The 13,468-nt window shown below is 36.3% G+C and overlaps 1 protein-coding gene across 12 annotated transcripts in view; it reads left to right on the forward strand.

Moving 5' to 3' along the window:
• Positions 1-13,468, forward strand: part of TAFA5 (TAFA chemokine like family member 5) — a 452,144-nt gene that overhangs the window by 327,922 nt on the left and 110,754 nt on the right. For all 12 annotated transcript variants that reach the window (XR_007375143.1, XR_007375154.1, XR_007375160.1 and 9 more), the window contains exon 3: positions 11,610-11,737. Coding sequence is in view for 4 of the 12 variants with exons in the window: in XM_048936224.1 (XP_048792181.1) it covers positions 11,610-11,737 (128 nt within the window). In the remaining 8 variants the exon portion in view is untranslated. The remainder of the gene's footprint in view (positions 1-11,609; positions 11,738-13,468) is intronic.

A 13,468-nucleotide genomic window follows, 5' to 3' on the forward strand; every position in this document is an offset into this window, starting at 1 on the left:
GAGAGTCAGAGAGAAGTAGCAGTTATGGTTTCTTAATCTGCAAGGGGCTATTTCCACGCTGCAGACTCACTCAAGCAGCACTTTGTTGAAAGGAACCCCCAAGAAACCCATTGCAAGTTTTGCTTGAGTCAGTACTGCAAACTCAGTGCCATTGGTATTGTTAGACATATAAATATTTCCAATAAGTATTCCCCATTGCTCCTGTAAAATAAGAGTTCGTTGAGAAAGCTGTTCTGCAGGCAGTTACTACTGAAAGAAAATAATGAAATTCCTGCAGGTGGAATAACCTAACTTGCTTCCATCAGCATTTCTTAAACCTACGATTGCAGACACTGAACCAAGCAATGTTGGTTTTGAAACTCTTGGTTGTATCAGGTGTTGAACTTGTTTGATTCATTTTACTTGATATGCTTTTCAGTGTAAAAGAATGCAATAGCAAGAGATTTAAATTTTAAATGATTAATTTTTAGAAGCCCCTAGTGTTTTGTTAGGCATATGGTCTTATTACAACTGACAGCAGACCACTCAATCATTTAGTAAGGAAAGGCCAGTATACTCCTATGAGAGTTAAAAAGGAGTCTTGTAGAAACAGTACTAAGTAGATCTGAGGAATTTCCTTTTGCTATCGAATTTTATAAGTTGCCTTAAGGGTTTGCAGAACTGTGATTATTGTCTGAAAATCAGTACTGGTTGTCTTCCTAAAAGACACACAGTACCTCAACCAGAAAATGTCAAGATTATTACAGAAAATAAATAAATAAATAAATAAATAAAAATTGCTGGCTTAAATTTTATGGCCTGCATAAAGATGGAGATCAGGTTATATCAATGTAATTTTTTGCTTCAAGTCCTAAAATTTACAACTTATCTCATTTCCTGTAAAAGAGTGCAATTCAAAAAGTAGTTTTAACTCTCAGTGGTCTTGGTCTGATTCTTAACAGTTGCTGGAGAACCATAAGTGTTTACAACACCTTATTTTCAGATCTCATAAAGCTTGAAAAAGTACTTCACCATATGTCCCCTATGCTTGGATCCTGTCCATTGTCCCTACAGGGCACTGCTTTTAACAGTGGCCAGGACTTCTGAAGCAAGCACCAATACCTTGGATTACCCACAATCCTAGGTGGTGGGCAATACCTAAAGGAACAGTATTTCCTATTTACCTTACAGCCAAGCCCTTTAGTCTACTTTTGCAGAAGTAATTTTGGAATTTTCACATGAAATTTTCTGATGGTGAAAGAGAAAGGAAGAATGCTGGCCTTTAACTTCTGTGGATGTTCATATATGTGCTGGATATGCTCAAATAAATAAAATAGAGCCTGCAAAGCGAAAAATGGAAATATTATTCCTTCTAATCAGTGATGATTTCTCTTGTAGAACTCTACAGTATTTATTGTATAAGACACTTAAAGCATTTTTTTTTTAATGTAGAATCTGGTGAGTCTTTGAAAATTAGATCCTGTGTGGTTTATACTGCATATACAGGGTGATAATACCTGCACACTAGCTGAGTTTTGGAAATGAATTACATTATTTGTCTTTTTAAAATATGTCTCCTGGTATTACAAAAGTAAAGTAAAAGTAGAAACCTTATATAAATATAAATTTGACATTTGTGCTTTTGTTTTTAATTACTTAATATGTAGAAAACTTTGCTAAGTTTGAATAATGGTGATTATCCAAAGTACAAAAGAGAGGGAAAATACTTATATTTCAAATTATGTAAAACTCAGGTAAGAAATGGTAACATTTTATGTATGTGAAAAGCTACGTTAAAAAAAAAAAATCATGTGGCCTCTTCTGTCAGTCAGGAATCATGCTGTGTATCCATGATGTCAAGTGGTTAGTTGACAAGATTTGTGATTGATCTTGCTGTCAGCATGTGACAAACGTCCATGACTGTGCTACTGTTTCCCATGGACACATGTCGGTGCAGTGCAGGTTATAGCAATTACCTTCTATGCAGCATTTAAACACTTGTGCCCTCCTATTGGTCAAACACTGGCTAATGAAAGCAGTAACCTTGAAAAAAAGCCAGTTCCAAGTTCTCTAAAGGTTGACATTGCAGTTCAGTACAGCAAGATTCTTCAGGTACTGACAAAGTAATATTTATGAAAAAAAGTTTCAGAAGAGTCACAATTGGCTATATTCTTTGTATTTTCATTGTGAAAGATAATATCATATGCTTGTCTTCCTTTTCATTTTAACCTTTTCACCACTTTTATTAAAAGTTTTCTTAATTTTCATGTAAGTACCATTAAAATGCAAAGAGCGCGCAGAGCACGGAATAGAGGGAAATTATGGGGGGCATGCGATAAGTGCAGTCTCCTCCCTGAGTTTCCTTTTCTAATACTTCTAATTGTTCACATAGAGGCAGCGGTTAGTGTCCTTCTGTGCTAGTCACTGATCGCATTTCAACTCAATTTGCTTGCATGTTCTCTTCTTACATACGTGACAAAAGGAGGGCATAGTTTCCCACTGCTGTAGTTGTTGACAAAGGAAGCCCATTGTACTTGAGAACAGCTGCATTATTATCCCTTTCAGAGCACAATAAAGTGTCACAACCATGTCACAGCAGCAGTGTACATGCTGACACTGGACTTGGAAAGTACCAAAGGCAATGAGGGTCAGAGGAGAACTCTGCTAAATGTTTGTCCTTTGAATGCACAGGGAGAGCACTAATAGTCTTAGAAATAGTTTTAAAAGATTAAAGAATAAGCCATTTCTGTTCTCACATATAATTTCACATTCTCATTCTAATTGTTTCATAAAAGATCAAGTGTCAAATTAAGAAGTAATATTTTTTTTTCTTTGCTTTCTGATCATGCACAGACTTCATTGAGCGTTAGTAACAGCCTGGGCACATGAGCATCGCACAGTTCGAGTCCCAAAAAAGACACTGACTGCTGCCATCATTTGAGTATGTTTCACCTTCCTGAAAGCACAGAATCAGATATTCTGCAGTAATATGTGAAACTGCAGATGCCACTTATATCCACTCCAGTGCTCAGCCTGTTTTCAGACACTTCTTGTAAGATTGGTTTATAATCCTATCATCTTCCTTTCTTCATCAGTTTCATATATATATTTTATTATTATTATTTTTTTAAACAGCTTCTTTTCAGTTGTTACACTGATATGTGCATATATTTAATAGCCAGGAGTACTGGGGCCATTTCTTCTCTTCCACAGTTACACCTGTGTAATGCAGTGATGGTCACAGGTATTTGCCATATTATTTCACATTCTTCCTTTAACCACAGTGAATCTTGTCTTTCACTGCAGTACTCTGCTCATATCACAACGATTGGAATTAGTTTAGTTGATTGAAAAAAAATCAATTCTATTCTTCAGCCTTCACTTATCCTTGTCATCCTGCTGACTTCACTGAACAAGTTGCACAGCTTTTTGACCTTGTTCAGCTGCCTCAGTAGCTGCTACATGCAGTGGGGCTTTGTCCTGTGCTGTCCTCTTTTACCTTCTTTTCCCGTCTTATTCTTTATTTTCTATTATCTGTTTTCTTGTTGCTTTCCATTATAGCCCTCCCTTGTCTCTGCCCTTTGCTTTTGTCTTCAAATCCTTTTCTTTGGATTTGAAACTGTTGTCCCTCTCCAGTTAAATCTGCTGCTCTTGGTGTGCTGGCAGCAAAGTGAAATGTGGTGAAAACCTGATCTCTGGCGTATTCTTTGCTAGCAGATTTTTACTTGCTTCCAGCACACTAATTGAATACAGCAGAGCAGAACAGTAGGGGGTAGCAACAGAAGACTCAGAGTCCTGACGAAGGCTTTCTCCAAGAGTAGCTGTTCAATTAGCATATCTTATTAGATGGCAAATGCTAACTACCCACAGACAGTGAAGTGCTAGATCATTCACAGGTTGAAAAGCAGTGAATATGTACTTCTTTGGGTATTCAGGCATGTGCTGAATTCCTGGCCTAAGCTGTGGACCACGTTTGGCTATTGAAAGTATTGGCCTTGTGATGCATAGAATCCTCTAGCATAGAAGAGGCTACTCCCACAAGTCATATGTCTAGAAAATTCTAACATGTAGATTTTATCTGCATTTATTATTTGTAACGATTCTCATGATGTTTGCTGTGACTCTGTGAGACTTGGCAAACTTTACAGTTCTGTTTTTTTTTTTTTTCTTCTAACTGCTAGATTGTTTTATAAACTGTTGAAATATATGTGCTATATTTGCTGAACTGCTTTTCTGTGTGAGCAATTGTAGTAATTGCCAGAGAAAGGCCAAGGGGTTGAGAATGAATGCAGAGATACACTGCAGTCTCAAATGAGCGCAAATTATAAATAGAAGAAATTTAGTCCTTGCACCTTAAAATGGAAATAGACATAAATTAACTGTGAAGCTGGTTTGTAGAGTATTTTCCATTTTAGGATAGTGCTTCATTCGCACAAGGACTTTAACAACTGGATGTAGACAAATCTAAGGTAACTATCACTAGATCACTAGATTAGTGCTTCCAAAAATAACTGAAAAGAGTGGGATTGGTTATTCACTACTGAAGGTCCCTTGCATTTACTCTCATATTTATTTTCATAATTGATGTATTTATGTATTATTTGTAGTAGCATAATGAGGAAATCCTGCTATTGTGAAACACAAACAGGAAAGAAGATGAGAGCAGTTGAATTTCATTACAGTGTTCCCAGAATCTGCATTCTGCCTTGATTTTTATTTTTATTTTTAAATTATGGGCATGTGGGGTTTTGTTGTTGTTGGGGTTTTTTGTTTTATTTATTTATTTTTTTGTCAAGTGTTCTGGATATTTATTATGTATAAATACTTGTTTCTGATTTGTGCCATATCTTTGAACATTCTTCTTCACCTGTCAGTAGGCATTTATTTTACACTCATGTGAAGATTCAGGTACCTTCTTAAAATTAATAGGATGCCTGTATATCTTGCTAAATGCAGTAGTTTAGGAGCTAAACCTGTCCTGCTGTGGTGTACTGAGGTAGCCAACTATTTACACAACTTCATCCAGCAACCTCTAATGCCACATCTGAATTCCCAGGGACCACCAATACAGATAGCAGAAATATCCCTTAGGCAGCTGTAGTTCAGAATGATGACTGCATAATTTAGAAATCATCTCCTGTATATTATACTGCTCCTCCCCAAAGTACATGGCATAATCTATGCTGTTTCTGGTGAACCAAAATTTTCATCCCTTTGCATGAAATAGGTCAGTAGTGAAGGCTTCTTCTCAGCAGTGGGGACACAATAAAACTTCACCCTTACTGAAGCTGTATTTGGGGTGAGATGAAGGAATTTTCTGCCTTGTCATTCTGTCTTTTACTCTTCATCTAGTCACCTGGTATCAATTTGCAGCCTTAGAGTAGCCTGCAGGAAAGCATTTTTTTTCCATATATTTCTCAACCTTCTTCCCAATCTTGACAGCAAGAGCAAAATGACAAAATGGGTGTCTAGACATTGCAGTATTGCTGTTCTTAGAACTAAGTAGTCTTTGGTCTAGATGTCCTATAAATAATTGAGATGAGCTAACTCTGTGAATTAACACTGCTTCCAGTGTTTTAAGTGGAGCAGAATGACTGCTGTAAAAGGTATCTAAGGTTTGTGATGTTTCCTTGTTGTATAGTAAAATAGATTAATGTTTGGGGCTTATGCACTATTACAGTCAAATCGCTGCACTAAAGACAGTACATTATTGCAGTTCTTGTTAAAGGACTGATTCAGTTTCTTTCCACTGGCCTTTTTTTTTCTGATGCTGCAGTTTCACTGATATGTTTTTAAAAGCCTATTACTATGCATAAAATTATTTTTGTTAATTTCTCATCTGTATGTAATAAAGCATGCTCTTTGTTTCTGAAGGAAAATGGGATGGATAAAGGTCTCTGCACAAGTGACCTCTAAGAATTCAGAAGCGTTGCTTCCAACTCTGCAACAAATTTCTTGTGTTACCGGGCAAGTTAATTAACCTCTGTACTAATTAGGGACAATTAAAATTAGCTGCAAGTTTTAGGTAAAACTAGCAAAATGTAAGAGGCTCTGCAAAGTTTTTTTTTGGTATATGTACCAAATCAGGCAGATGAGAGATATGGTTGGAGCAAATGTTAAAACAGTTGAGACAAGAGTTTACAGCTGAATAAAATAGAAGTAGGAATAGGAAAAACATGAGCTAAGGAGAATAGAAAGGTAGGGAGAATAGTAGGATGATTATACCATTTGGGATCAGCTGGAGGTGATCAACGAGGGAGATGTAGATCTTGTTCAGTTAAAAGGGGAAAAGGTTCACTAGGATAAATTTCTTTATGTAACTGCATCTAAACTGATGAAGCTGAAAATATTCTTGAACTCTAGGAATCAGCTATGCTGATGAACTTTCTTCAAATTTACAGAATAACAACAGTGAAGTAAGGTATGAAAATCAAAAAATAAATATTTTTTGTTCTAATGCATACTTTACATCCTGCATTAACTGATACAAGTTATCAATGGAAAAAAAAAAAAAAAGAATGTGGAGAAGGACATCATTCTGTAAGAAGTATAGGTGATCTAAACCCTCAGTTAAGAAGTATGTTCAAAAACTCTGTATTCTGTCTGGGCTTAGAAGAAATCTTCCTTGCTCTCACTACAAAGAATTTTCCATTTGTTACTTCAGACACCTAGAACTGACCTTTTTTTAGGTTTTTTTCTAACTTTTAGATTAAAATTTTTATTGTGATTTGTAAATGTTTATTTCGTGCACACTTTTCATGCCTAGAAGCTTGATGTATCCTAAAATAATATTCTCAGTATCCAAGTGCTGTTTTAACCAAAATCTTTATTCCATAAAAAAACTGTTGTTTTTTCTTTTTTTTTTAAATTCTACTTCTAAGTTCACTCTCCAGTATTTGGGGAAAAAAAATAATTACAATCTGCCTGTGTTGACCTGACATACTTTACATGGCTGTAACTTTTTGCACTTACTGCTGCTGATTTATCTCACTTTTTGCTATCCCAAAATGTCATGATTTTCAATTGTGAGATTGACTAGTGATGTAGCAACTGATAACTATCTGAATGTAAAATTACTGTTTGAAAGTACAGAAAATAAAGCTGTTTCTCTCCAGAAAGGTATACGTATAATTTAAACTGGGTGAAAGGATTAGACACAAATTCCTAATTGTGATATTTAGCAAAAATAAAAGGTGTTCTGAATCACTTTACAGTTAAATATTCTTGAATATGATTATGGGTGAACTTAAAAAAAAAAAAAAAATCTATTGTGAAGTGCTTTATTTAACAGAATACTTAAGAACACTACAGTGGGTAGATTGGCATCATGTTAGTATCACCTCTGCCTGCCTGGTACACTTCAGACCTGTCTGTATGAGAAGCTGTTGGTTTGTCCCTATTTGTTCTCCTGTTCAAATGTGATTACTCAGGAAAGCAGTTCCACCAGGAGCATCATCAGTTCCTATTAACTTCAGCTGAAGTAAAGGGGCACAGTCTTTCTTAGGGGATGCAAAGAAGCATCAGATCAGATCCCTGAGATGAAATTCAGTTATTTGCAGAAGATTTACACAAAGCTTAGGTATCATTTAAGTACCACCTAATTCTCTATAATGGAACTCAGAGAGGATTTGAGAAGTCTGATAGGCTTTTTGCTGTCTATCTACAGAGATCTGAATTTCACCCCTGGTGAATATAGGAAGTAACTATATAGGAACTATGCTGCCTGAGGAAATACAATGTATTTCTTTGCTTTGATGAGTATAACTCACTTTAAATTACCTATAGAAGTTCTTGATATTGTGCTGATAAAATGGTTGCATGCTTTGCTACTTATGTATTTAGCTTCATTGTGATACTCTGCTGTAATGGACAAACTGAAAAGGAAAAATGCAAAAACAGACATAACCCCACAGATATGGATACGGCCTGTGATGTAGCTGCACATGCTTAAGAGAACAATATGCCTCTATCAACTTCAATTTACACATGAGTGTGAGGGTGTCCAACTGCCTACTGGAAGGTGGCCAAGAAAACAAAGCATGTTATGGTTGGAATAAGTGTGTGTGTTTTATGCAGAATTGTCTGTCTAAAATTGATTATGTTAAGGAAGAGGGCACCGATTAACCAAGTTAAACTGCACGGGGGAAACTACAGAGATTTTGGGAGGAAAAAAATGGTATCAGCTTGAAAAGTGGTAGATTTGCAAGGCAGGGAGAGACCCTATGGAGCAAACTTTGCAGAGCTAAGGTGCACTTTAACAGGAGCTGAGTAATATTTCCTGCAAAAAAAAAAAAAAAAAGCTTTTGCTTTTAGTTGCATGAGCAATCCAGTACACTTAAGATAGAAATTCTGTGAAATTCTCTTGGTATGTACTAAATTTGTGTGGATATAGCCAATACCCAGTGCAAGAGCTCAGGTATTTGTGATATTACAGATAGCTGCATTCTGAGATAGCAACCAAGCAAACACTAAGAGTAATCCATAGGGGAAATAAATATAATTTGAAATAACCTTCAAAAATATGTTTCCAGGAAAACCTCATCCCCGAGATAATAATGGCAATCTAATATATTTTTTTTTTTAGTTTAACTGACTGCTCAGTCTTTCACTGAGCCTTCATATTATTGAGACATTGATAGAAATAGCCATTACAATATGTGATTTACAAAACATAAATGCAAATGGTGAGGTTGTTGTTAATATCTTAATAAGGTTTTTCTGTGAAGTCTGTGACTGGATGCATGCCTTCACTCAGGAAGGATGAGGCTAATACAAGTTACGTAAGAGATGTTAGCCTTGAAAACTGATGCAGTCCAGTTCTCAATAGAGCAGTACCTATGCACCTCAAGTACAATCTGTATTTCATTATTTTATAAGTATAAAAACTTAGTTGATTTGCTTCGAAAAATAATTGTATTTATGAATCTTTTGGGGGAATTGTTCCTCTAGTGATATATTTCAGCCCATGAACAGAGAATGTTCCTATGTAGATGTTAGGGAGCTATGGTGTTTTTTAGTAATGAAAACCTTGTTATAAATTTCAGATTGAGCTCCCACTGAAAGAAATGTTTGTTATATTGCTGGAGCTTACGAAAAATTGTACTGGGACTGAGGACACAAGATGTTTCGTGTCAAAGTATTGGAAAGGATTTTATTGAAATACTTTAAATTACAATTGTATTTCTTGCCATTTTCTAGTGGCACTGGGAATTGTGTTCTTAAGTAATTTCAGACAGGAAATCAAGGGTGTGAAGAGACTGTTCAGGTGAGTGTAAAGAGATGCCACTGGGTGTAAATGCCTGCTTTTAATCTACTTGAACCCAAATTAATTTTAAGCACCATAAGCTTCATGTGCATCTATTTCCCCTGTAGCTCTTTTTGTTGATCTCACGAGAGATGAGATATATGTATGATTCAGATAATAGTGTTGTGCATGAACATAGAGGAGGACATGATCTCTGTCTTTGTGGAATTTGTTTTCACATTGAATCCTAAAGCACACATATACAAGTTGAGGTGGCAAAGCTTTCTCACAGCCTAGCCCAGTATTGTCAAGATGATCTCTGAGAGAACCAAACGAAGGCTGTTTTCTGTGGACTGCAATCCTTACCATCTGTGTAAGACGTATTGTTCATCATTTAGCATAAACATGTGGCACCATGCAAGAAAATCTATGCCTGTATTATTATTTAAAAAAAAAAAGCATCCCAAACTAACTTGGGACTCCAAAACAAGTAAGACATGGAACTGTGGATTCAAAGAAGGTACTCAAAGATGATCAAAGGACTGGAACACCATTCTTATGAAGGAAGGTTGAGGAAGGTAGGCTTATTCTTCTTGTAAAGAGACACCCCACTGCAGCTTTCCAGGTACTTAACATGAGCTTATAAACAGGAGGGAGACTGACTTTGTATGCAGTCAGATATTGATAGGACAAGGGGGAATTATTTTAAATTAAAAGAGAGGTGATTTAGATTCTATATTAGGAGGAAATTTTTACTCAGAGGATGGTGAGGCGCTGGAACAGTTTTGCTGGAGAAGCTGTGGGTGTCCCATCCCTGGAGATGTTCATGGCCAGGTTGGATGAGGCCCTGGGCAATCTCAGCTGGTTGTCAACCCTGCCAGCAGTAGGAGGTTTGGAACTAGGTGATCATTAAGGACCTTTCCAACTCAAGCCGTTCTATAATTTTAACTCTCCACTCTACAATTTTCCCTACATGAAGAATGAAAGAACAATTAAATATCTGATCTTAGTCATATTGCTTAGTATTCCACCAGATTGAACTCAATTACAAAATAGGTGAACTCAAAATAAGTTTTATTATAAGCCAGAAATACTTTTACAGGAATTAACCCCTCATTTTTTCCCTAGCTTGCAGAAAAAAAAAATTCAGTATAGCTAGCGTGCATCTCCTTTAATGCTCTGTTGCTACACAACCTTGAGGAAGTCATGAGGAACCAGCTTACAAGGGGGACTAAGCATTAAGAGAAGCCACAAAACATGTAACACAACACTTTTCGGGTAGTTAGGGACTTCAACTTTCTGACTAAATCTCCTTTCCCCTGTAATAATACAACAATGGGGTTTTTGTTCCAGGCTTACGGTCTCCTTTCCCATAACTTCCTAACCTGTTCTTCCTTCTATGCTAGTCATAGGATCAAAGGTTATCTCAAACTGAAAGAGACCCACAAGGATGTTTGAGTCCAACTCCTAACTCTACCTGGGACCACCTAGAATTCTAGCCCTACATCTGAGAGTGCGGTCCAGATGTTCCTTGAACTCCAGCAGGCTTAGTGCAATGACCACTCACTTCCCTGGGGAGCCTGTTCCATGCCCACCACCCTCTGGTGAAGAACTTTTTCCTAATTCCCTTTCCTGACACAACTCCATGCCATTCCTTTGCGTTCTGATGCTGTCACCAGAGAGCAGAGCTCAGTGCTGCCCCTCCACTCCCTGTGAGGAGCTGTAGGCCCCCATGAGACTTCCTCTCAGCCTCCTCTTCTCTGGGCTGAGCAAGCAAAACAACCTCAGCTATTCATGATGTCCTGCTTATGTTTCTAGTTCCTGCCCTGACTTGCCTACTGTTGTAAATATCACAGGGCTTTCTCAATTACTATCATTATGTTAACCTCTTTACCTGTTACAGCTTTTCTCTCTCCACTGTTTCTCGTGTCTATTTACTATGTAAGCTGTTCACGATAAGATTATTTACAGCCTAACACAATGCATCTCAGTCGTAGGTCATGCTTAAGCTATTGTGGTGATTTAGTAAAATAATAAGACTCCGGTTGTTAGCATCCACAGCATTTCATTGACTGTAAATAGCATGGTATTTGAAGTTGGCTAACTTTTATGTTTTTTTATGTATGACAGGGCTACTTTTTTATTTATTGTTGTTGTTTAAGTTCTGCTTTTATTATGAAATTTGCTGGCACAGCAGATGCAAATAATTCTATAAATTGCCTAAGGCTGTTTATTTAATAACCTATGGGTGCATTATTAGATGATAAAAATAGATGTCTCTAATGAGAAAATGCTTAGAAATAAGTGAAATGTGAACTCTCCTGACAACCTTTTCTATTGTTTATTTGGTTTTTCTTTTTTGTACTTTTTTTTTTTTTCTATTCAGCACGAATTATCAAAACAAAACAGTGGTGTGAAATGCTGCCGTGTTTAGAAGGAGAAGGCTGTGATTTGCTAATCAATAAATCAGGCTGGACCTGTACACAACCAGGAGGTCGGATAAAGACAACCACGGTAAATCACTTCTCTTTTCTATATTCAATATCTTTTTCACTGTGTTTTATTGGAAAACAAAGAATGAGATTTCTAATTGCTTTTCAGCACAGTTTTGTAAAGTCTGTTGCCTTATAATTAAGCTATGGGTCCAAATGTTCTTACTGAAATGCATAGAAGTGCTATCACAAAGACAGGAAAAAATGTAAAATGCCCCTAAGAATGGAAATTATGTCAAGGTTTTCTTATAAGGGATCAGTGGTTTTACTAATGCATGTGTTCAGGCTGAAAATGGTTTCTTATTTCTTCACTTTATGAAAATTTTTGTATGCTGAGAAAGTATAGGATATAAAACTGAACACGTGTTCTAGCAGAGCAGAACGAAAGTTTTCCCTTCACAGGTGAGGAGGAAATACTTTTGCTGCTCCCACCGCAATGGAAAAATCTTTGCATTGACAGATCTTAAGTTTTCATTGAGGCAGTAACTGAGCAGCATAGAAAACCTAGTTAAAAAAAAATGCCTTTTACCTTCATTTTGGTCCTAGTTTGTTGATAGAATCTTCAGATCTATGATTTGGTGTCTTGGGGCTTATTCTTGCAGTGAAGCTGGTAGTGCATATGACAGTGATAGTTTCTAGAGTCTGTAATATACCAAATATTTCAATAAAATGTTCTCAAATGCCAATAACTCCCTGACTTCAGAAATGGAAAAAATCCTGATAAGTAAAATAGAGAAACATTCTGATAGCTAGCTAGACCTTGTGAAATGATTTTTTTCCCTGTAAACATTTTTTAGATTTACAGGGAGCTTGAGTGTAATTTTAAATAAGACAATTTAAAGGATATTTTGTGTTACGAGTACTTATTATTGAGGGCTAAGTTAACGCCTATCAACCCCTGCACAATTTCTCTGTCTGAACATGAGACAGACAGCAGTAGAAAGCCTCTTATAGCTTTAGAATATCTGTATCTTTTACAAAAGGAATGAAGAGTTGATGGGACTTTACAAGTTATATGCAAAAGAAACTCTATGAAATGTGATTACTGTTTTGATGCTCTCATTTTTGGAAGACATTTCATTATGGACAGGGCTCCCAAACTCACTCAGTCCCTGAGGTCTTACTTGAATATTGTCTATAGATATTTTGAATTCAAGTTACATAAGCATGTACAAGAACAACAACAAAAAAGAGACCAAAAAAAAAAAAAAAAAAAAAAAGGGAGATGTTTTAAACATTAATGTGAGCTTCCAATGGCAAGGATTCCTGATATAACTTTGTCAGACCAAATGTATAATCTTAAATCTTGTTAATACAGGGGTGTTTTCTGTACTTGAGGTAAGTGGAAAACCTATGTACCATGACACATTATCAGCTGTCATTATAGTTCTTTATTTGATGCTTTATGCTAATGAAATGGCTGAATAATGCAAAGTAAGCTGAGGATCTATCCTTCAGTATCTATCTTTAATAAAGTGATTCAGATAACCTTTCAGATTTAACATCAGAAGCTTGATTCTGAGCTCTTACTTGTCTGTATAGCTCTTAAATGCTATTGACATGAATTGAATGACTCATGATTTTGATTAACATAAATGAAATTATAATCATGCCCCATCTCAGTTAAATTATGGCCGAGGCAAGTATAATATTATTAAGCAGATTCTTCCCCACATGGAGACGTTGTCATTGGTGAGGAAAGATTCTGCCGGAGAGCCAACTGTAGAACAGTTCTGAGCATAAGTCTTCATCT

The sequence above is a fragment of the Lagopus muta genome, chromosome 1, assembly GCF_023343835.1.
Source record: "Lagopus muta isolate bLagMut1 chromosome 1, bLagMut1 primary, whole genome shotgun sequence".
In the NCBI taxonomy this organism is placed as follows: Eukaryota; Metazoa; Chordata; class Aves; order Galliformes; family Phasianidae; genus Lagopus; species Lagopus muta.